The sequence below is a fragment of the Cricetulus griseus genome, chromosome 3, assembly GCF_003668045.3.
Source record: "Cricetulus griseus strain 17A/GY chromosome 3, alternate assembly CriGri-PICRH-1.0, whole genome shotgun sequence".
NCBI classification, from domain to species: domain Eukaryota; kingdom Metazoa; phylum Chordata; class Mammalia; order Rodentia; family Cricetidae; genus Cricetulus; species Cricetulus griseus.
Genome location: NC_048596.1, coordinates 219,196,928 through 219,218,351, shown reverse-complemented (window position 1 = coordinate 219,218,351; position 21,424 = coordinate 219,196,928). Strand labels below are relative to the sequence as shown.

Genomic DNA, 21,424 nt, shown 5'->3' with positions numbered 1-21,424 from the left:
ATATTATCTGATCATCACCCTGCCTCTTCTTTTCAGGCACGGACTAGGACTCCATTTTCCAAATGCAGACAGTAGAATACAGAGATTTGTGGTTTGCAGGAATTCCAAGAACTAGGAATATTTGCATTTGTATTAAAATTCCAATATCAAACCACAAAGCAAAGCAACAAAAGACAATTCATATTTCATGCTGCTGTGAACAAGAACGGGTAATGAGTTCTCAGAATCGAAAGAAATTATAACCAAGTACAAGGCTGATGGGGCATGCTGTAGGCAATGATCAATGGCCTTTGCTGCCTCCTTACATATCTGACCCAGCATAGTACTGGAATGACTAGAACATGTGCAATCACCAGTCTATGGACTTCTTTCTCCAGTTAGAAGCAACCAGAGTGTGAGCTCCTGTCTTGCCCTCTAACATTTTTATGGTTAGAAACACAAGCCTCAGAAGACATAAGGGAGGAGCAGGCACATGACAGTCAAGCCAAGATATGAGCTGCTATGAGCAGGAACAAAATTGGACATTTTGTCTCATGACCCCACACACTGAGTGGCGCAGCCTTTCATTTCCTCCTTCTGAGTCATCAGATTGGTTGCTGGCTTTGGAGGACTTTCAAGTTCAGTCCAGCTGGGTGTGGTGTTCAACAAACAACAGTATGCTTTAAGCCTCCATGCCACTTGCAGATCTTAGGTTTTCTTTCCTTCTTTTTGGATAACCATTCAAGTACACAGAGAGTGGGCAAAAGCAATTCAAACACTTGCTTGGTATAAAGGGGGAAAGTAAACAGCACACATAAACATATTTTACAGAAATGGAATTTGGACATCCTCCTACAGAAATGAGAAAAGATCTGAAGCGGTGATATTTGCAGATTGCTAATTACTGGACAAGGTCTGTAATTAGTCACTTCCACAAAGTCCGGTTACCAGGTTCAAGTATGTGTGCAGAACTGCCCATCAGCTTTTGCACACTTTTTCTTAAATATGAATGATGACCAACCAGGGCTCTGGGGAAACATATAATATGAAACGCAGAGACCAATACAAATAGAGATGGAACCTGAAGGAAACAATATGAAACTTAATAGCAGTAATATGAAACTTTGAATTATGATTCTATAATAGTTTAATGTGTGCATTTAAATGGTTATGGCACAGCAGGACTTATATAAGTTCTCAAAAGTTATCATCTACATTCATGTCTTTAGGGAGTTACAATAGCATATGTCTCTCTCACACACATACGCACACACACAAAACAGGAAACTGACTAAGAAAGGAAATGTACAGCATCATGAAGCCAGGTGGCCAGGTCCAGAAGGGAATGAAGAGGCTACAAACATGATGGTACAGGGAAATCCCAAAACAATAGCTCCCATCAGGATTGCTGCAGATGGACAAGAATTTGCAGAAGGATACTGGTGTTAAAAATAGACATGTATGCCTTTGTGGTAGATGTGTAGAACAATTAGTGACTAACATCCATAAAACGTTACTGCTATTTGAAAAAGCAAAAGGAAATGTGGTCACAGCATATTGCCTGGCTTTACTTGAATGCAGTTTCCATAAGCAAAGGGCCACAACTGTGGAAGCTATGACATGTGTATTTTGTAGGAAAGTTGGCACAATATGGGAACTGTGGGTTCCCTTTGTGCACATCTCATGGGAGGGAGCTAGTTCCTCAGTTTCTCTAGTAGGATGTGGGTAGGTGATACCCTGTCAGGGCCCATAAAGATGGCTCTGCTTCATAGTGGCTCAAGGTCAGAGAGTTCAAAAATGTCCTTAGTAAGTCATAAGACCTAACTGTCTAAGGTGTAGCTACAGTAGGATGTCTGATCTTGGCCTTGGGTGTCTTATTTAAATAACAACAGATTTGGTATGAGGTGTGGTTACTCTTGCCCCTCAAGGCCAGATAATGAGAAATTGAATCTAAGGTGTGGTTACTGAATCCTTGGAGAATTGAGGAAGAAAGTCTGTTTGTTCCTATACATGATACAATGTTCTCCTTTTTGGTTAAGTTATTTAAGAATGGTGAAGAATAAACTCTGGGCATTCAGTATTCACTGAATTGCCCTCCTGACTCTATCCTGTGTCTCTGTCTTTATCAATCCACACTTCCCTTTCAGGTATGAACCAGGGGCAAGGTGGTTGGTTCCCACTGTAGCCCTGAAAACAGCCCCCCACAATTGGCACAGCAAATTGGGGCTAATACAGAGGGTGACCACAACACCCAAGACGAACTGAAGAGGTACAGAATAGGAAGTTTGGCTGGATAAAATGGCATAAATGCTACAAGAAATAGCTAGAACTTTGGAGAGTAGATGCATCTGGCTTCAATGATTAGAAGTGGAGAAATCACAGTTTTGCAATTTGTGACCACTAGTATCAATTTTATTTTGTTATTTGAGTTCTAAAACTGTGACTCATTTTATCTTTCCTATAGGTCATGTACAATCTATGGTGGTATAATTCCTAATAATCATTCAATTCAACATGGTTTAAATCACAGACATAATTTCAAAGGGCAAAAAGAAATCCTGTTAGCACATTCATGAAAATTTTAGTGATAGGTATGTAGAATATAAAAATTAGGTATTTTTTGTTTTTTAAGCTTTTAAGATACTGTTCACTAAGCTGCCATTATGTTTAATCAGAAAACATTTTAAATTAATATTCAAGGGAATTTATATTGCTTTGTTAAAACTACATAAAATTATACAGCAGCCAGAAAGGCATCTAATGCATAAAAGTATAGTACTCCTTCTTTGTTTATATACCCATGCAATAATAGGAAAACTATTTCTTTATAACTAGCAACTTTGGGCCACAAAATGGCTGAGTATTAAGGTGTCTACCACCAAGCCTTAACCTTCACACGAGTAATGTAGCATGTGCCCATCTATAAACATAAATACACAATAAAGATACAAATAAAATGTAATTTAAAAATTAACAATCCTGTGGTGAGCATGTAATTCAGTTGCTTAGAATGCACAGGACCTGGGTTCAATCCCCAGCACCATATAAGCAAATGTGTGGTGCGTTCCAGGAATTGTGGCAATCTGGACGTGGATCTGGAGAATGAGAAATTCAAGGTCATCCTCTGGTACATACTGAGCTCTAAGCCAGCCTGGGTTACTTGACATCTTGTCTCAAAAAACAAACAAACAAACAAAGAAAAACTGAGAAAAACAAGGAAAAAAATGAAAGAGAAAACAAAAATGTAACCCAGGGCTTCCTGGCTCTCAAATATATGAAAAACATACTGGTTCCATGCTGAGTACCTAGGAAAAACATTCCAGCACTTTAGCTATTAGAACTGAGACAATAATCCGAAGGTGCACTGAGGCAATTTTAGGGTAATAGAGAGTGATGAGGAGATGTCTTGGGAGGCTTTATCTTTGGGATTTACTATTCAGCAGCAAACAAACTGAAAATAAAAGTGCTTTTTGATTTTTTAAGGCCAACAAAGTTATTTCTACAACTCATTCGTTAAACCTTTATCTCCAGCAGTATAGAAGCCACTGGGCATTTCACTGAAGGAAACTGAGTTCTGGCCCTCAGAGCTGGCATGGAATGCTATGGCCAGGGAAAGGTGGGGTTTGCTTCATGCAGGGTCTTAGTGAGGTGGTGTGGATCAGTCACTAGAACAGAGATTCAAAGGAAGTGAAAAAGATAACCAAGCAGCCATATTGGAATGAACAATCTAGATAGAGGCCATAATTGACCGTTAAGGCCTGATGTTGGAGCCTGTTAGCATAATCAAGGGACAGAAGAGAAGCTAGGACAGCTGGGTCATAGGACATGGGGGCAGGTAAGGTAGAGGGATAGAAGACAGAGAACCAGCAGGTACTGTTTGACTGGGTGGGCCTTGTTAGGGTTTGGGATTCATCTGAATGAGATGAAAGATCATTGGAGGATTTTTTTCCTTTTTTAAAAATTTAATTAGAAAGAAAATTATTTTACATGTCAATCCCAGGTTACCAAAAAAACAAAACAAAACAACAAAAAAAAATCATTTGCCGGGCGTTGGTGGCACACGCCTTTAATCCCAACACTCGGGAGGCAGAGGCAGGCGGATCTCTGTGAGTTCGAGGCCAGCCTGGTCTCCAGAGTGAGTGCCAGGATAGGCTCCAAAGCTACACAGAGAAACCCTGTCTTGAAAAACAAAAAAAAAAAAAAAAAATGTCAATCCCAGGTCACTTTCCCTCCCCACCTTCCCTGCCCCCCCCCAACTAACACCCTACCTATCCCATACCCTATATGCTCCCAAGAGAGGGTGAGGCCTCCCATGGGGGTCCTCAAAGTCTGTCTTATTCTTTGGGATAGGGCCTAGGCCAACCCCCTTGTGTCTAGGCTCAGGGAGTATCCCTACATGTGAAATGGGCTCCCAAAGTTCATTCCTATGCTAGGGATAAGTACTGGTCCACTACAAGAGGTCCCATAGATTTCTAAGGTCTCCTCACTAACACCCACATTCAAGGGGCCTGGATCAGTCCCATGCTGGTTTCCCAGGTATCAGTCTGGGGACCAAGAGCTCTCCCTTGTTCAGGTCAGCTGTTTCTGTGGATTTCACCAGCCTGGTGTGGACCCCTTTGCTCATCAGTCCTCCTTCTCTGCAAATGGATTCCAGTTCAGTTCAAGGTTTAGCTGTGGGTGTCTGCTTCTACTTCCACCAGCTGTTGGATGAAGGCTATCCGATGTCATATAAATTAGTCATCAATCTCATTATCAGGAGAGGGCATTTAAGGTAGCCTCTCCTCTGTTGTTAGTTGGTGTTATCTTTGTAGCTCTCCAGACATTTCCCTAGTACCTGATTTCTCTTTAAACCTATAATGTCTCCCTCTATTATAGTATCTCTTATCTTCTCTCTTCTGCTCTTCCCTCAACTCAACCTCCCTGCCCTATCATGTCTTCCTCACCCCTCCTTTTCTCCCCTTCTCATTCTCCTAGTTCCCTTCCCCGCCTCCCAATTTGCTCAGGAGATCTTGTGAATTTTTCAAAGAGAAAGTGACATGATACAATGAAGCATTGTTTTTCCATTGCTTAGGATTGAACCCAGGATTTTACGCATGCCAGGCAAAGTTCTAAACTAGTATATACTCCTATCTTCAACACGATTCTGTTTAGATGGGAAACCATTATTCTGGTTGCTGTGCTGAGAATGTGGGAAGACAAGGCTAGAAGAAACAGACCAGCTGGAACGGATGGAACAGTCCAAGTGAAGAATGATGCAGTAGCAGTGGGTAGACAGATGTTAGAGCTGGATACTTTTTAAGGCAATGGCTCTCGTGTATAGATGGCTGTAGGTATTGTAACTCCAAAATAAGCATCAGGATTGTTTCCTTGAGCCATTGGAAATATTATTTACTAAGAAAGACTTAGGAGGCTAGGCATGGTGGCACATGCCTTTAATGTCAGCACTCAGGAAGAAGAAGCAGGTAGATCTCTGACTTTGAGGCTAGTCTGGTCTACAGAGCAAATTCTGGGACATTCAGGGTTACACATCGACACCCTGTCTTGAAAACAAAACAAAACAAAAAAGACTAAAGAAGGGAGCAGGATGGGTAAAGAAGTATACTAACATTAATTCCACTTGGTAGTCTATTAATCTACACATAGCTACATTGATAAGTACATATTTGTATGCATATATGTTGTACATACATATATGTTGACACACACACACACACACACACACACAATCAACACACACTTCCCAGTCAACAACATATTTGTTATTCATACTCATGGGTCTCATTTGCTTTCTTCAGCTGAGGGTAGCTAAGAATGCTGAGGGTATGCTCCTCACACCTGAAGTTGGCTACACCGAAGGCTTTCTACCTAGGGTCTCTCAATACCTCTGGCAGAGAATGAGATTATGTAGGACCACTCATCTACTTAAACCTCATCCATGCTTGTGCTGAGACTGATGGTTTGCCTATGTGCTTAGCGGTGATTTACTTATTCTCTTTTGTCATATTGCAATGATGGTTTGCTCTGAAAACTTAACCACCATTTAACCTTTGTGCACTCAGTGATGGATGAGAGTCTCTGAAAGCAGTATGTGGTGATTTTGTTCTATTTCAACTACCCAGAATTTTGTCTGAAATGTACTTACATAGGTGGTAATAGCTTGATTGAGTTTTCATATTACCACTTTCAGTGAATATACTCCAGACACAATGAAGCACAGTGCCCAGCCTGCAGAGAACACTTACTATGAGGTGCTCATTGTTGCAGGATGGATGGTTGCTCAGCCTCAAGTTGGTAAAGGTTAAGATAATCCTCCTGTTTTCTGGTACAGTAATTGTCCACTCGCAGATCCAGGCATGCAGGTTTGGGTTTGGGTAGTGGGGAGAAGTAAATGTTCCAGTTGTGCCACGTAAATCCCCACCACACACTGAAAGACAGAAAGAAAAAAAATAAATCAGAGTATCTCTTTTCACAAGAGATGCTTTTAAAAATTAGTTCTTAATGACCCATCGAGACAAAATTACTGGCCACATTTTTTTTTGTCTCCACATGTATGAGAATGTTCATCTGTATTCATTTCTTGACTTGTATTTACATCTGTATTCAGTTCTTGTCTCTGTTAATAGTTAACATTTGCTTCCATGGAAAACAGTCCACTGGCAGCACTTAAATTGTTATCAGAGCCCATGGTATATGAAAAAAAAACACAATAAATATAGCAAACTTAGGAAAGCTAAAGTCATTATTCTGTTTTTCTGTGGGACCTTTATTTCACCTGAGTTCATCAGGGCATTTAGGAATGTGAGTTCTTGATAGCTCTAGGACTTTACAATGCACCAGTTTCTCAAGATGGGTTTTATAGAGAAGCCATGTCTCCTCTCTGAATCTCTCATGATATAAGTTATTTTCCTTTGCAGCATTTATTCCTGCGGCAAGTTTTCATTAATTGGTGGCTGTTTATTAACATCTGGCTTTCAACTCCTCATAAGAGTCGAGAAGTTAGAATCACATTTTCTTTTTCTTTTTTTTCAAAGATTTTATTTTATTTATTATGAATACAACATTCTGCTTCCATGTATATCTGCACACCAGAAGAGGGCACCAGATCTCATAACAGATGGTTGTGAGCCATCATGTGGTTGCTGGGAATTGAACTCAGGACCTCTGGAAGAGCAGTCAGTGCTCTTAACCTCTGAGCCATCTCTCCAGCCCACATTTTCTTTTTCAAATTATTATGATATCAGTGCCTAGCACAGTGCCTATCCTCTAGGAGATCAGTATTTTTTCTAATAAGTCATTGAACTCACCTTCTCTGCTGGACTTAAACTGCAGCCTAAATCCTGAGGCAGTGACAGAGCCATCTGTAACAAACCTGACTAAAGCAACATTGCTAGAAGTTTCGATACTGCCAGGAATGGAGTTTCCACAATATCTGCCCAAAAGATTTCCTGCAAGAGGCAGATAATTAATTATGTACATTCTCAGGTGATTTATTTCTGTCAATGTTTACTTAAATTATTTTGCATGGACACAGAAAACTTAAGATAATCTTTTGTCTGTGAAGAAATGGCAACAACTGTTATGAAAATCATGAACAAAAAGCAATATATTCAAATATACGCAGATGTATAAAGAGTAGAGCCAATTAAGGTAAGTCTATCTCAGCCTAATGAGGAAGGCTGGTTTACATGGTTAAAGAAATAATCCAAGTGCCTCTTATACTGCTATATGATATGTACTGTCCTTCCCTCTCGTTATACTTCAGGAGACTCTTCCATTAACCACGTGTGGCACATTGGGGTCTCCACAGGAGGAGGATGGCGTCCCAGTACAAGGTTCTTTCAGTGTGCTCTCCAAGATGACTATAGGATAGCTATAGTGTTAATGAGTATCCATTGTAATCTGTTAGAATCATGGAAAAGAACTGCTGGTCTTGCACAGGGCCCATGAATCTGCATTTCTCTGGTGACATCAGATACACATTTGCCTTTCTCAGAAGCAAAGATATTTCAGAGGCTGAATAAATTGATTAAGAAGTAAACACCCCCAAAGAAAGCAGTATTTCACTGACCAAAGGTATGATTTTCCCAGATCTCCACAAAGTCTTTTGCACAGCCAGAGGATCTCTGAAGATTAAAATCTTCAAAATGGATGGTAAGATAGTGTCCTGGGAGGCCCCGCAGATGCCACTCACAAAACACATTGTTTGGATAGGAAAGGGTTGGATATCCAATGCTCTCGATGACTCCATTTTCCCCTGAGACTGTTCCTCCACACGGGGCTGCAAAACAAACATACGCAAATGATATTCTATTATGAATTATAGAATAAAACCAGTATAATTTAAAACTTTTAGGAGCCAAGTGAGCATTAACAAAAGTTGTAAAAATCTGAAAATATTTGCTTAAAGCTTTCCTAATATTTGAAATCTACACTGTGGATATAGAAAGAAAAATACCTCAAGCCTACTCAGTGTGAGAAATGGAAGATAACTATGGGATGCCACATTCTGTAACATCACATCCATTCTCCTGGGACAACATGTAAGAGCTATTACTTGTATGTAAATTTCATCCAGGAAGCAACTGGTAGGGTAAGAAGGCCTGCCTGGTACTCTCTCCTGCTGATTCCAAACACTGTCTGCAGTCTTCTGGAAGGTACAGTGGTTGACCAGTAACTGCTGGTGTCTACGTCTCTAGGTTAACTCTAATTACATACTGCATTGCAGTAAATATTCTCTTAGGGATTGAAAATTCTTATTATTTATCAGTTGGATGTGATGTCTAGATTAACCTACATACAATATACCTTAAGATATAAGGTAAATTGTACAGATTGAATATTGTTAAAACTAGACTTTCTGAGCTTTTGCTGGTTTACATATTTTCTGAGAGTTCAGACCCACCAGACACTAAATTATGTGATACGTGGTATTGTATACTTGAGTGAATCTGCAATATGTATGTTCATGGTTTATTTAAAAAAAAAAAAGACTCCAGGGGAATAATGTGCTTTTCATCGAGTAACTGGATTGGCATTAGAAATTCAGAAGAAAAAGGCTGGACCATTCCATGGATGCTTAGTGTTCTAAGTCATCATGCAAGTGCAGTTGTTGGACCACCAAGGAATTTTATTATTTGCAAGTATATTACTTACTTATTTCATGGTAAGAGATAGAAACAAAGCTTGATATAACTGAAAATACCTTTTATGTACAAGCTAGGAAAAATATAAAATACTAAAGTTTAAATAAAAATTACATTTTAACATAATATAAAATAACTTAAAACTGTGATGACATTGTGAGTTTATGCATAACCTTCTTCTTCTGGGTCTTAAAATTAGGCAGATGAGAGGTACGGTGTGGTTAAGCTTCAGTGTTTTCCCAAACCACTGTTTTCCTGTTTGAAAATAAAGCATTACCTATGGAATACTTGGCCTTGAATCCCATGTAGCTGGAACCACTTTCAGTGTGGAATTTCAGGTACATAAGTTCTCTTGAGGATACCCAACTACTAGGCAAGGAGTGCCCACACAATTTGGAAAGCACGTGTGCATTTGAGTCAGCTCCATCGCGTAATTCAAGGTAGCTCGAAGAACAGCTAGCAGAAAGAAACCATCGCATTTACAAAACCAGTTACTTGGACTTACATTGTTAGTCAAGACTTCTTTCTTCAAGCATTTTTAACTGGGAGATGGTTCTTTATATACTCTGTATTTGTCTTACAAACATAAGTCATTTAAGATGGACTATGGATCAGATGGACTCAACTAAAGTAGAGTTTGTCAGACATGTTACTTGAATATATTTCACATGAGAAAGATCAGCCTCTCTTGGAAGCCCCATGACTATGGCTACTGAGGGGCACAGCTTCACTCTCTATTCAAAAAGGAAGACAAGCTTTTACTAATGTTTCCTAATAAAGTCAAATTATAGAGTCCATGCTGCTCGTTTCTGGAAAAACATATCATATTCAATGCCAAAAGTGATGATCAGTAGCTCTGTTGTGACACACATTAATTCACATAAATATAGGAATATTTTAGATAAAAGAAAAAAGAAACTATAGATCTGTGTGTCGGCTTGTAATTTTGCTTTGTTTTCCCAGACTATGTAGTTTTCCTTGGTTGTCATCAGAGTCATACATGCTCTCTGAGTTGTGACCCTTCAAGAATCCTGATGCAAATGATCCTGGGAAAATGTGGAATGCTTGCTTCAGTGCTGTTTGTGGCACTGGTGGGTGGCCTCTAGTGTCACACCACACAAATTATTTGTTAATCAGGTATTTATTATCTGTGACACTCAATATGAAGCTGGAAAAATACTTATCTAATAGAGACTGTTTTTTCCCCCCCTGTGGGAGGAAGAACAAATGCCATCAATCTTAAACAGTCACCCCCAGGGTCTCTTGGAAGATGTGTTGAGAGTCAACATGGGAGTAGCTGCCAGGCAACGCTTTGAGGCTTCAGACATTTACTTATCGCTTTGTCTCTACATTTTTCTGGGCAGTGTGTACCCGCTGAGCAAAGAAGTAATAAATTGTCTTGGATGTGGCAGCTAAAAAAAATATTAACTTTGGGTTCTAGGAATATTAAAATGTAGGTGACCTACTTGGGTGTTTCTTCAATATTGAATTGATCTTCAAACTGAAGCTGTATACTTTTCCCAGAAGGTGCCTCTAAGATCCAAATGCATTCAACATTCTGGGGATAATTAGCAGGGTAGTTCGGGGAGGTCACATATCCATCAGAATCGGCACCATGGATGTAGATGTTGCCCCCACAGGCTGTCAAGAAACAGTTAAATCAGTCTACAGTCTGGAGAATAAGAACATATTCAGCTATACAATTGCTGTGTACAGTCAATTTGTCTTTATTTTTTTTCTTTCATCTGAATTAACTTCATGTTCTTTTTAAGCAAGTAAAATTTGACTTTCCTATAAAATGAGCTACCATGTATGTCCCTTTTTATTCTGTCAAACCCTCTATTCTGCTTTTTTCGTCAGGTCAAGTGTTTTGTTTTGAAATGTGTATGTGGGGGAGTTGCTTATTTGTTTTTTAATTTGATTTCATTTTTATTTTATTTGTATGGGTGTTTTGCCTACATGTGTATCTATGCACCACATGCATGCTTGATGCCATTTGAGGCCAGAAGAGAACATCAGATTCCCTGGAAATAGAGTTACAGACAGCTGTGAACTGTCATATGGGTGCTGGCAATTGAACCCAGGTCCTCTGAAAAAAGCAGTCAGCACAGCTAGTACTCTTAATCACTGACCCATATCTCTATCCCACTTGTTTGCTTTTTGAGATAGTTTCAGCTAAACCCTGCCTGTCTATGTCACCAAGGCTGCCTTGAAATGTTGAACTTCTTATATCCACCTCCCATGAGCTGGGATTATAGACAAAAACCAGGATGCCCACATCCAAATTGTCTATTCTGATTTTTAAAAAAATTATTTTTCATTAAAGCTAACAAAATGAGAATGTAAAGTATATGCAGCATAACACGAACACATAAACTGAAGTTCTCTGAGGTTGATGTTCTTGTTAGAACTTCCAGAATTGTGGAGCTGGACTGTTGTAGTCTGGAGTCAAATCAACTTGGGCTTTCTTTAGCCTCCTTAGTAGTCATTTATTGTTCACCTCTATTTGACCTAACATCCATTTTCATGGCTACTAGGAAAATCCTTTTGGAATATACTAGATCCCTAGCTTCACCAACCCAAAGGTTAAGAATGTCAGCATGAGCACCTGAGGCCAATAGAAATTTCCTTTCTTTGCTATGAGCCATATACCTGTTGTTCCAATCAATGTATTTGAAAAGTGCCTTGATCTAGGACTCTCTTTTGTTTTGTTACTATAAAAACTCCATGAAGTCGTTACCATTTTGGAACATAGCATTTGAGGATAACCTGATTCTGTCATCCCAGATTATGGGCAGTCATATATGGAATCCAAAAAAATATTCTTTATTCATTTTTATATGAGAGTTGTGTTTCTGCATCGATAAATACATACCCATCACTTAGATGACTGAGGAAGTATGCAAGCAACCATAACTTCCCATTGAAAGTTCAGATCAGTAAGCTTTCACTTACTGTAATCTCAATATGTTTAAAGTCAGGGGAACAGTCCTCACTGCTGGTGGGAGTGAAAACTTGTACAGCCATTTTGGAAATCAGTATGGCAGTTTCTAACAAAATTGGGAATCAATATACCTCAAGACCCAGTGGTACTATTCTTGGGCATTTACCCAAAGGACGCTCAATCATACCACAAGGACATTTGCTCAACAATGTTCACAGCAGCATTATTCTTAATAGCCAGAACCTGGAAACAATCCAGATGCCCTTCAATGGAAGAATGGATAAGGAAAATGTGGCACAATTTACACAATGGAGTACTACACAGAGGTAAAAAACAAAAAATGATGACCTCATGAAATTTTCAGGCAAATGAATGGAACTAGGAAAAAAAAAAACCATCCTGAGTGAGGTAACCCAGACCCAAAAAGACAAACATGGTATGTATTCACTCGTAAATGGATATCAGTTGTAAAGCAAAGGATAACCAGACTAAAGCACATAGCTCTAGAGAACAAGGTAACAAAAAGGACACCAGGAGGGATACATGGATCACCCTGGGAAGAGAAATTAGATGATATCTACAGGGCAAACTGGGGGCCTGGGATGGTAAAGGGGAGGGGGAAGGGGATGAGAATAGAAGGGAATGAAATGGCCTAGGAGGGGAGGGATGCAGTGGAAGAACAATGAAAAAGTTATCTTAATAGAGAGAGCCGCTATGGGCTTAGGGAGAAACCTGGTGCTAGGATAACTCCCAAGATTCTACAAGGATGACCCAACTAAGACTCCTAGAAATAGAAGAGAGAATGCCTGAACTGGCCTACCCCTGTAATCAGACTGATGAATACCCCAACTATCATCTTAGAGCCCTCACCCAGTCTTAAGTCTGTTGAGCAATCTGCTAGTTAACTTCTACAAACTTCAACAGCCATTCAAAGAATCTCTTGTTAAACTTCTCCCTTCTCCCTGTATCTTTGGATTCTCAGTACTACATGGAATTCTACTTGAGACAGAAAACAAATCATCTGAGGGTCGTGTCCCACTTTTAATGCCTCATTTGTTACTATTCAGATACTGTCAGCTCTTCCCATGGCACTCCTGTATTTCTGGATCGTGTTCCCTTCCCATCTGCCCCCTCTGGGATCTTACTGTATTTACATCTCCAACCCCTTCTTTCTCCTCCTCTCTCTCTTACTCCTTCCTCCATACATTGCTCATTCCTTCCTTTTGCTTTTCCTTCCTTCAAGCTTAACCAGCATGCTTATTTCACCCCTTGGTCTCCTGCAAGTTGTGTACTGAGAGATGTCTTCTTTATAATTATGGTATGACACCTATTGCATTTAACATGATCTCCTACATCTTCCTTCTTTCCATCCAAGTCCCTCAGCTTCTCAGACATTAAACTCTTCTTTTACTTCTGTCAGCATTCCTTCTCAGGCCATCCTGTGTGTCTCCCACCAGGGCTTCCGGACAGTGCTGGAGTGCCCTGGGAATCTTTCTGCAGGTCTTCCACTTTTTCCTTCAAAAGAATTTGTTGGCTGCCTCATAGCCTCACAGTTTAAACCACAACCCATGTTCTATCAGTCCAGGTTAGACCAATCTTCTCATCTCCTTTTTTCAACAGCCTGCCAGACATCTTCAGGGTATGAAATTGAGGACTTTCCGGACGAACATATGTCAGTCTGGCACCTTGTATGCACATAGCTGTTACTCAAACTCCTTCATCCTCTCTCTCCACTCCCACCTTCCAGCGACCCGAAAATCCACTAGATTCCTTACCTATAACATCTTTCAACATGGACTCTTTTCTACCTTCTTATTGACATTGCCTTACTTAGTTCAAGACACCTTCATCTGGGTTCTTCCTTTATTCCTCCAATCATGCAGCTATATTGATGTTTCTGTTCTGGTCAAGCCATGGCACTTTGTATTTAAACCTTTCAGTGTTTCAAACTAGTCTTTGGGTAGTTCCAATGGCCCTTAGCATCACCATGTAGATGTAGATGGTGGTTCATCACCATAATTATCTCCTTTTGACCCTATTCTCCAACATAGTAAATTCTTGAAAAACAGTGAATTAATGATACATAATTCTTTAGTAAAGTACAAATCTCTGCTCACTCCTTTCTTCTATGATTCCATCAGTTGGTTATATCTTCTCTGATGTGGAATGTCTTCTATATGTTGCAAATATGTGTTGCTTTTATTGGTAGATGAATAAAGCTGTTTGGGTCGATGGACAGGCAAAATATAGCTAGGGGGAATTTCAAACAAAGATGCAGAGAGAAGGAAGGTGGAGTTAGGGAGATGCTATATACCCACCAAAGGAGTAATATGCCAGAGCATTATTGGTAAGCCACAGCCTCGTGGCAGTACACAGATTAATAGAAGTGGGTTAATTTAATTGTGAGAGCTAGTCAGTATAAGCCTGGGCCATTGGCCAAAAAATTATAACTTCATTTGATCTTAATACTAAGGACAGTCATGTGTGTGAGGAAAGGCAGGGAGATGATAATGGCCACTAGTATAGATGCATGACTGGTGGGCCTAGAAAGGAACTAGGAAGAAAATACACTTAGTCCATCTGAACTGTCATAGAATTAAGGCTAATCCCAGCACTAACAAAGTAGGAAAGTGGGTCCTGCAGGAAGATCAAACCAGCCCATTCAAACCCACTATGAATCCCAACACGAAGGCAGGGATGTTAGAGAAAATGCCAACCTCGAACAGCCGCACAGCTGCCCTCAGAGCTGTTACCAGATCCCTGCATGCCAGCGCTTACTGCACTAGGAGGTGACTGAACACAATGCTTGTCTTGGGCCTTACATGAGTTATTAAATGCTTTGGGGGGGTGATGGATAGAGATTTTTATTTCCTTCTCTTTTCCCAAATGAAGAAATGATGTTGACATTCTGAATTTTCTCACATCTGAGATAATGTGCAATAAAACATAAGATTTCTCTTTGGCATGGTGGTACATGCTTATAATTCCAGGATTTGGGGTGTCAAGGTAGGTGGATCAGGGATTCAAGGTCACCTTCAGATACAGAAAGAATTCCCAGCTACCTTGGGCTACATGAGATCCTATTTCAAGCCACAGCAACAGCAGTAATAGCAACAACAAAAAACAAACAAACAAACAAACAAAAACCCAACTTCATTTTGATCAATGTGCCTTTTGAAGCATATTCAAGAATCTAGGATTAAGGTCACATAATCATTCATGATATTGAATTTGAGGGGAGAAGTGGAGATTTAGTTGTGCTGTTAACTCTCCACTGAGATTTAGTTAAATGTTATTAAAAAGGAAATGTCATAAAAAATGTAATTTACAGTAAAATTAAATACAATTATAATTAAGCATAACTAAGTAAGGGTAATTACATAAAGATTGCTGCTGCAATACAATGATAAATAAGTAATAACTAGATGAGTAATAGAATCGTAGACTGGTGTTCACTACAAAGGAAGAACACAGATGATGCTGAAGGGGGGTAATCAAAGCCTTTACTGTGCTACTGTAACTAAGTTTAACTTAGACATTTCATCATAGAAAGAGCTAAGTATTTCAGGGGCCCATTAAGATCAGTTCATTTTCTACACATGGAGAATTCACTTTGCCAATAATTGGAAAAAACAAAATAAGACAAAACCAACAACTTGGAAAACTCAAAGCCTCTTTTACTCACCTGTAGAGTATAAATGACTACACTGTACTTCCTTTAACAAGCATCATGCAGAATACTTAGTGTACGGCGCATGCTCTAAGTCCCAGGTTGATCATAGTCTGTTGTTCTTATTAATGCTACAACTTTTATGCTCAGAAAATTTGGCATTTTTTCAATAAAATCCATCTCAACAAATCAAGCAATCTCAGGAAAAAATTAGATATAATTCTCAGGGGAAGTACTTACCTAAACTCTTTGCCTCATATCTGATCTTAAATCCTTGCCCACCATTACTATTATCAGAAATGAACTGAACAAACATTTCATTATCTGAGGTGAACAGAGTTGATGGAGTATAAATTCCACAGAAACGACCGTTTCCTCCAGAAGGTCCCAAGGGTGGAGAATGGATGTCTGGCCCATTTCTTAGCTGGAAAGAGATTAAAATTGTGCAACATCCTTTATATTGCAAAAGAATGTTAAAGGTCCTACCAATTTGCATAAGAATGTTAAATTAAGTCTGCAGAGACAGTTAACCACAAGAGTAACAAGCATGACCTACCACCAAATAATCTCCCTGGCTGCAAGAAGAGTCTTTATTTTGAATCTGGAAAGGTTGCTCAAAATGAACAGCGATGGTCAGACCACTCTGGACCAGAACATGCCAGGAGCAGTTGAGATTGGGAAGATAGGTGTCTGGGTACTTGGGAGATGTGATAATCCCTCTGTCTGCATGCAAATATCCACCACAGCCTTCCCAAGAGGAAAAAGAAAGGTAGGTTATTTAAATGATGTTGACAATGAGGATTTTATACTTTTCTCCCCACCCCCCAACTGGGGATTTTTAAAATGTAAGCCACAGATGAGAAATTTGAAACTGGGATCAACGTAAAAGAAATGATTGGAGGCTCAACCACTAAATGAGCACACACTGTTGGATACTGGCATCGTTGTGGTTAAGATTTGAGTCATGGATAAAAGACCATTTACTTTCACAGAAACTGGCTTTCCAGAGGTGGAAGACATGTTAAAAACAAATGAATACTATGTGAAATAGTAGTAAGTTCAAGAAAGGAAAGTGAGGGGAAGATGCACTCTGTTGCTAGGGAAGTTAGAGGGGTAATATCTGAGCAGAGACCTGGATGGAATAAGGAATGAAACTGGGTGAGCTTAGAGAAGACAAACATTGCAATCCAGAAAACAGTGTAAAGGCTTGAAGTGGTAAGAGGGGCATCACTGGGACTCAGGCGAGATGAAGTAGCATGAGTATTCAGAAAGTAGCTTGATGAGCTTATATAAGAAGCAGAACAGACTTAATTCTGCTGCTTAAGAATGGAAAGGCTTTGGAGAGCATCTGTACATCTATCTATCTATCTATCTATCTATCTATCTATCTATCTATCTATCTATCTATCATCTATCTAGTAATCTACTGTCTGTCCATCTATCACCTATCAGTCAATCATCTATCTATTCATTTATCATTTATCTATCTGCTTGTTTGTCCAATGAGATGTGCTATTATCTATATTAGACCCTGGGAGTTGAGGAAGAGTGGTGAAGTAGGCCTTCAGTTGTCATTGTCAAGTACTAGGCAGCCTGTCAGCAAGTAAATGAAGAAACTTCATACAAGTTAAATTGCAGAGGTAGACATTTGTTTGAGCTCTAATTCCAAAGCTCACTTTTGATCCTCTGCACAGCCTGCTTCCACTGAGTGTAAGGTAGATCATTTTCCCATGATTGCTCCATCCTTATAAAAGCTATATCTAAACAGGAAAGGAACTACTAGATTAATTTTAATAGTAGGTTAAGAATCCATTTTAAAATTAAATTTTTTCATACATGACTATCTTTCAATATTCCATAGACAATTTCTTTAATGTTAATCTAGCTTAGCTTCAAGGTTATTATTAGACTTCATATGCTGTCAAGTATTGAGAAATCTCAGTGATATGACACATTAGAGCAGTTCATATACTATATCCATCCTCTGACTAATCAAGTCCTTATTTCAAGACCCACAGGCTCTTTCTATCACACTCAAAGCATTCATGAAGGTGTCTTCTGTATCACGTTTACTGGTTTATTTCTTAAGCTGGATACAGCATGTATCTATAGTTCTTTAGATGGACTATGGATATATATTCTCTTCCAGTTCTAACTCTTTCGCTTGTGTCTACCATGAGCACACCTCTCACAGATGTGGGAAGTGCCACTCAGACACTGGAGAGCAAGAGACACTCTTGTACAACTAGACAACTCTGGTTTGTATGAGGACTCGGTACCTAGCACCATGATGTAACAGGTACCTGTGACTTTTGATTTATAACTTGTGTCTTAGCATGAGAAAATGATTTGGGTGATTAGGGAGAAAATGGAGAGGAGAGGAGAGGGGAAGGGAGGGGAGGGGAGCAGAGGGGAGGGGAGAGGAGAGGAAGGGAAGGGAAGAGAAGGGAAGAGAAGGGAGAAAAGGGCAGAGGGAGAAATATAAGAAAGAGAGAAGAGGACACAAAGAATTGAGTGAAGAGAGAAGAAAGGTAGGGAGAAGAGAAAAGGGATGAAGAAGGGAGAGAGAAGAGTGGGGAGGAAATTAAATGGCAAATGTTTGGCCACATTACTCTTATGAAAGGAGGCGTTGAAGCCTGCTCCAGTGATGCTGGAGTCTGAGGTGAAGCGGATGTACATGTACTCTCCAGTTGACCGGATGGGCCCAGGAATATCTCTGCCACACAGAACAGCCAGCAGAGGGGATAAGTTATTGTCTCCTGTGACCAAAGAAGGAAAATGTCAGTGTAAAAATATGGTCTTAAGAATCCACTCCACCATCATTTGCAGCCCAGCCAAAACTCTAGTCATATGTTTTTCTCAGAACACCCAAGTGCCTAGGAGATAGTTGTGTTCTCAATAAGAGGACCAGCCAGCTTTACATCATCCTGGCTCCAGCTTGCCATGATCTGCCTGCCCTTTTCTTAACTCTTGTCAATAAAAACCTTTGGGACAAGTCTCTCCATCTTCCTAAACCTGGAGGCCATCTCTTCCTGGCACTAAAACTCAGAAAGAGAGGAGCTGAGGCTGAAAGGGATCAAGGCCATGTTTATATGAGTGGAAGTTAGAGGCTCTTGTCTATCTACTGTGATGGCTGAAGATAACTTTCCAAAGGAGAGAGAAAGACTGGTTCCTCAGCCTAGATCAGAGCTCATAGAGGTTGCTCACTGGGAGGTAAGGAAGCTTCATATGACCATTTCCCCAGCCCAGCGATGATTTTATTTTCGGTATTTTTTAAATTTTGTTTGCTTTGTGGTAACAGGACCATTGTTATGTGGAGGATGAGAAAAGATGGTCCCAGCAAGTGCTGTCCCCAGGAAGAGACACAAAAGGGAGTCAGGACAATGTGTGGCCCCATTTCCCTTTGCTGCCTTTGAATATACATGTCCACCAAACCACCTGTCAGCTGTCTCAACCAGAAGCTGAATGGGATAAAGGGGATTATAGCAGACTCGGAGGCCTTGGCTGGGAATATGATAAAGGCAGAAAATTGGCAGATTTTCAATCTTATAAAAAATAAGAGAATTTGAGACATGAGGAAATGTGCTCCTTTACACAACCAGCAACAAGTGTGTGTGTGTGTGTGTGTGTGTGTGTGTGTGTGTGTGTGTTTAAAATTCTAAGAAGTCAGTTTCTACTTTTATATAATTAACAATACACTGGCAATTATAAATATGAACTTTTACAAGAAGCTTGGAACAGAATTTTTGTTGACTTTCTGTAATTATCAAAGCAACAAAATTTTAGTCCATTTATGTCAATACGTGTTTTACTTCTCAGTAACTCTGGGCTTTATCTATTAATTTTATTTGTTGTCTAAGTACCACCCCAGACTGGTGAAACAATGCTTATCTTTCAGTTGCTATATAACTCATTAACTATAGTATTCTTCACTCATCTTTCTAGTCTCTAAATCTAATTTTGGAACATTTTGATAAACTTACAAATGCTAAACATTCCAATTTTAGTTCCAAAACCCATCTCTAAAGGGGAAATAAGTCTGGGAACCATAAACATCAAGTCTAGAAGACAGTTTGGTGTTCTCTAGGCCAGCCCAACTGTCTTAGAGATGTGGAAAAAGGTACTAAGATTATAAAAACCTGACATTTATTGAGCAGTTGCTATGAACCCTTTTAAGTGCCTTATATATGGTTTCTAATTTGTTTCCTTTACAAAAACAGTTAGGCAGGTGTTATTGTCATCATAGCCAGAGAAGGAGTCTTATGAGAGATGCAAGTTTGGTTTACCCTATGTAAGGGCACAGAAGTCAACAATGACACTAAACCTGGTAGATTAACTCTAGATACCCCAAACTTCCTCTACAAGATGAAACGTCTAGTGAGACTACAAGAAGTCTTTAGGAGAATGATTTGGTTTAAACAATTAAAAGGAATCCCAGCTGGGAGATTGGCTGAGTTATTTCCTAAGATTGCTGCAGGACCCTGTGCCATCTTCTGGCCATGTGCCAAGGATTCATGAGGACTGTCCAACTGCACATGATGTCTGTGTCACTGTTTTATGGTCAGGGAGCTTTGTATATTTGCTTCAGAATGACAAACATGACTACCAATCAGAAGCAAAATAACTAGTGGTGCAAAATCCAAATAAATAAAATAATAAGAAAGTAAATTTTAATTACATAGAATTTTAACACAGTGCAAGAGGACAAAATATCCAACAACTGACACATGTACTCAACATATGCTTTTTTTGAAGAAGGAAATAAACAGATAAAGAAGGAAGGAAGCTATAAGCCATCTTTTCATGGTCGTGAACAAAAGAAACCTATGTGCACCCCACTGATCTAAATGCTTTTGTTGTTTTCGCACAAAGCACAATTTCTGTGCTCTTTCAACTCACCCTATGAGCAAAAAAAAAAATAAAAAATAAAAAAAAATAAAAAAATGGATAGAACATGTCAGAAGTGTCTACTTAAAGGATTTTGTAGCTGCAAAATTCTTGGAATTTTGTTAGAATTTTACATTTATTGCCTTTTCAGATAGTCATAAAAAGCTGCTGGGGGAGAAAAGACCCCGGAAACAGCATTCATCTCTTTCACAGATGATAAAACAGGCTTGCTCAGGTCATTCAGGGTGTGTGCTTTAGAGTCCAGGTTTTCAAGTCAGGCGAGCTACTCCATTAATGCAGTTCCCTCCTGAAGATTTCTAAAAGCTTTCCGTTGTATTGTGAACACTCAGAGTCATGTGTGCTGGGATGCACCCATTTAATTACACTATAAAAATAAAAGTTAGTATCTACAGGGATGCCTTGATGTCAGGAAAGAGGAGATACTCTGGACATGTGCTGAAAGCCAATTGTTCACAGGACAGAAGGTCTGTGAGGGCATGATTGATTATTTCTTAGCGCCCAGTGTCAATAGATTGAGATGTGCATCTCCACCAAGCAATGTTTCTCACTGGGAGGTTTTTGTACAGCTGGGACTATAAGAAAGCAATTTCTTAAATATTACAATCAAACACCTTTGCTGATAATGGCAATCTGCGTTTCCAGGTGAGGCTGACATTGGTATTCTGGTGGCCACTGAGAAACACTGATATGGAGGATGTGACCTCCCAATTGTCCTTTTGTACTTAGTCGATGCAGAGTAGGAAAGGCAACTGCATGTATACTGTATAGTCTCAAGGTTCA

General features: G+C 39.5%; 1 protein-coding gene across 2 annotated transcripts in view; it reads right to left on the bottom strand.

The window, feature by feature from the left end:
* The window catches only part of Cubn (cubilin), a 209,786-nt gene that overhangs the window by 52,726 nt on the left and 135,636 nt on the right, over window positions 1-21,424 (bottom strand). For both annotated transcript variants that reach the window (XM_027405242.2, XM_035442818.1), the window contains exons 41-48: window positions 18,349-18,495; window positions 16,293-16,483; window positions 15,977-16,160; window positions 10,589-10,763; window positions 9,400-9,578; window positions 8,048-8,257; window positions 7,284-7,424; window positions 6,222-6,403 (exon numbers count right to left, since the gene is read on the bottom strand). In XM_027405242.2, the coding sequence (XP_027261043.1) occupies window positions 6,222-6,403; window positions 7,284-7,424; window positions 8,048-8,257; window positions 9,400-9,578; window positions 10,589-10,763; window positions 15,977-16,160; window positions 16,293-16,483; window positions 18,349-18,495 (1,409 nt within the window). The remainder of the gene's footprint in view (window positions 1-6,221; window positions 6,404-7,283; window positions 7,425-8,047; window positions 8,258-9,399; window positions 9,579-10,588; window positions 10,764-15,976; window positions 16,161-16,292; window positions 16,484-18,348; window positions 18,496-21,424) is intronic.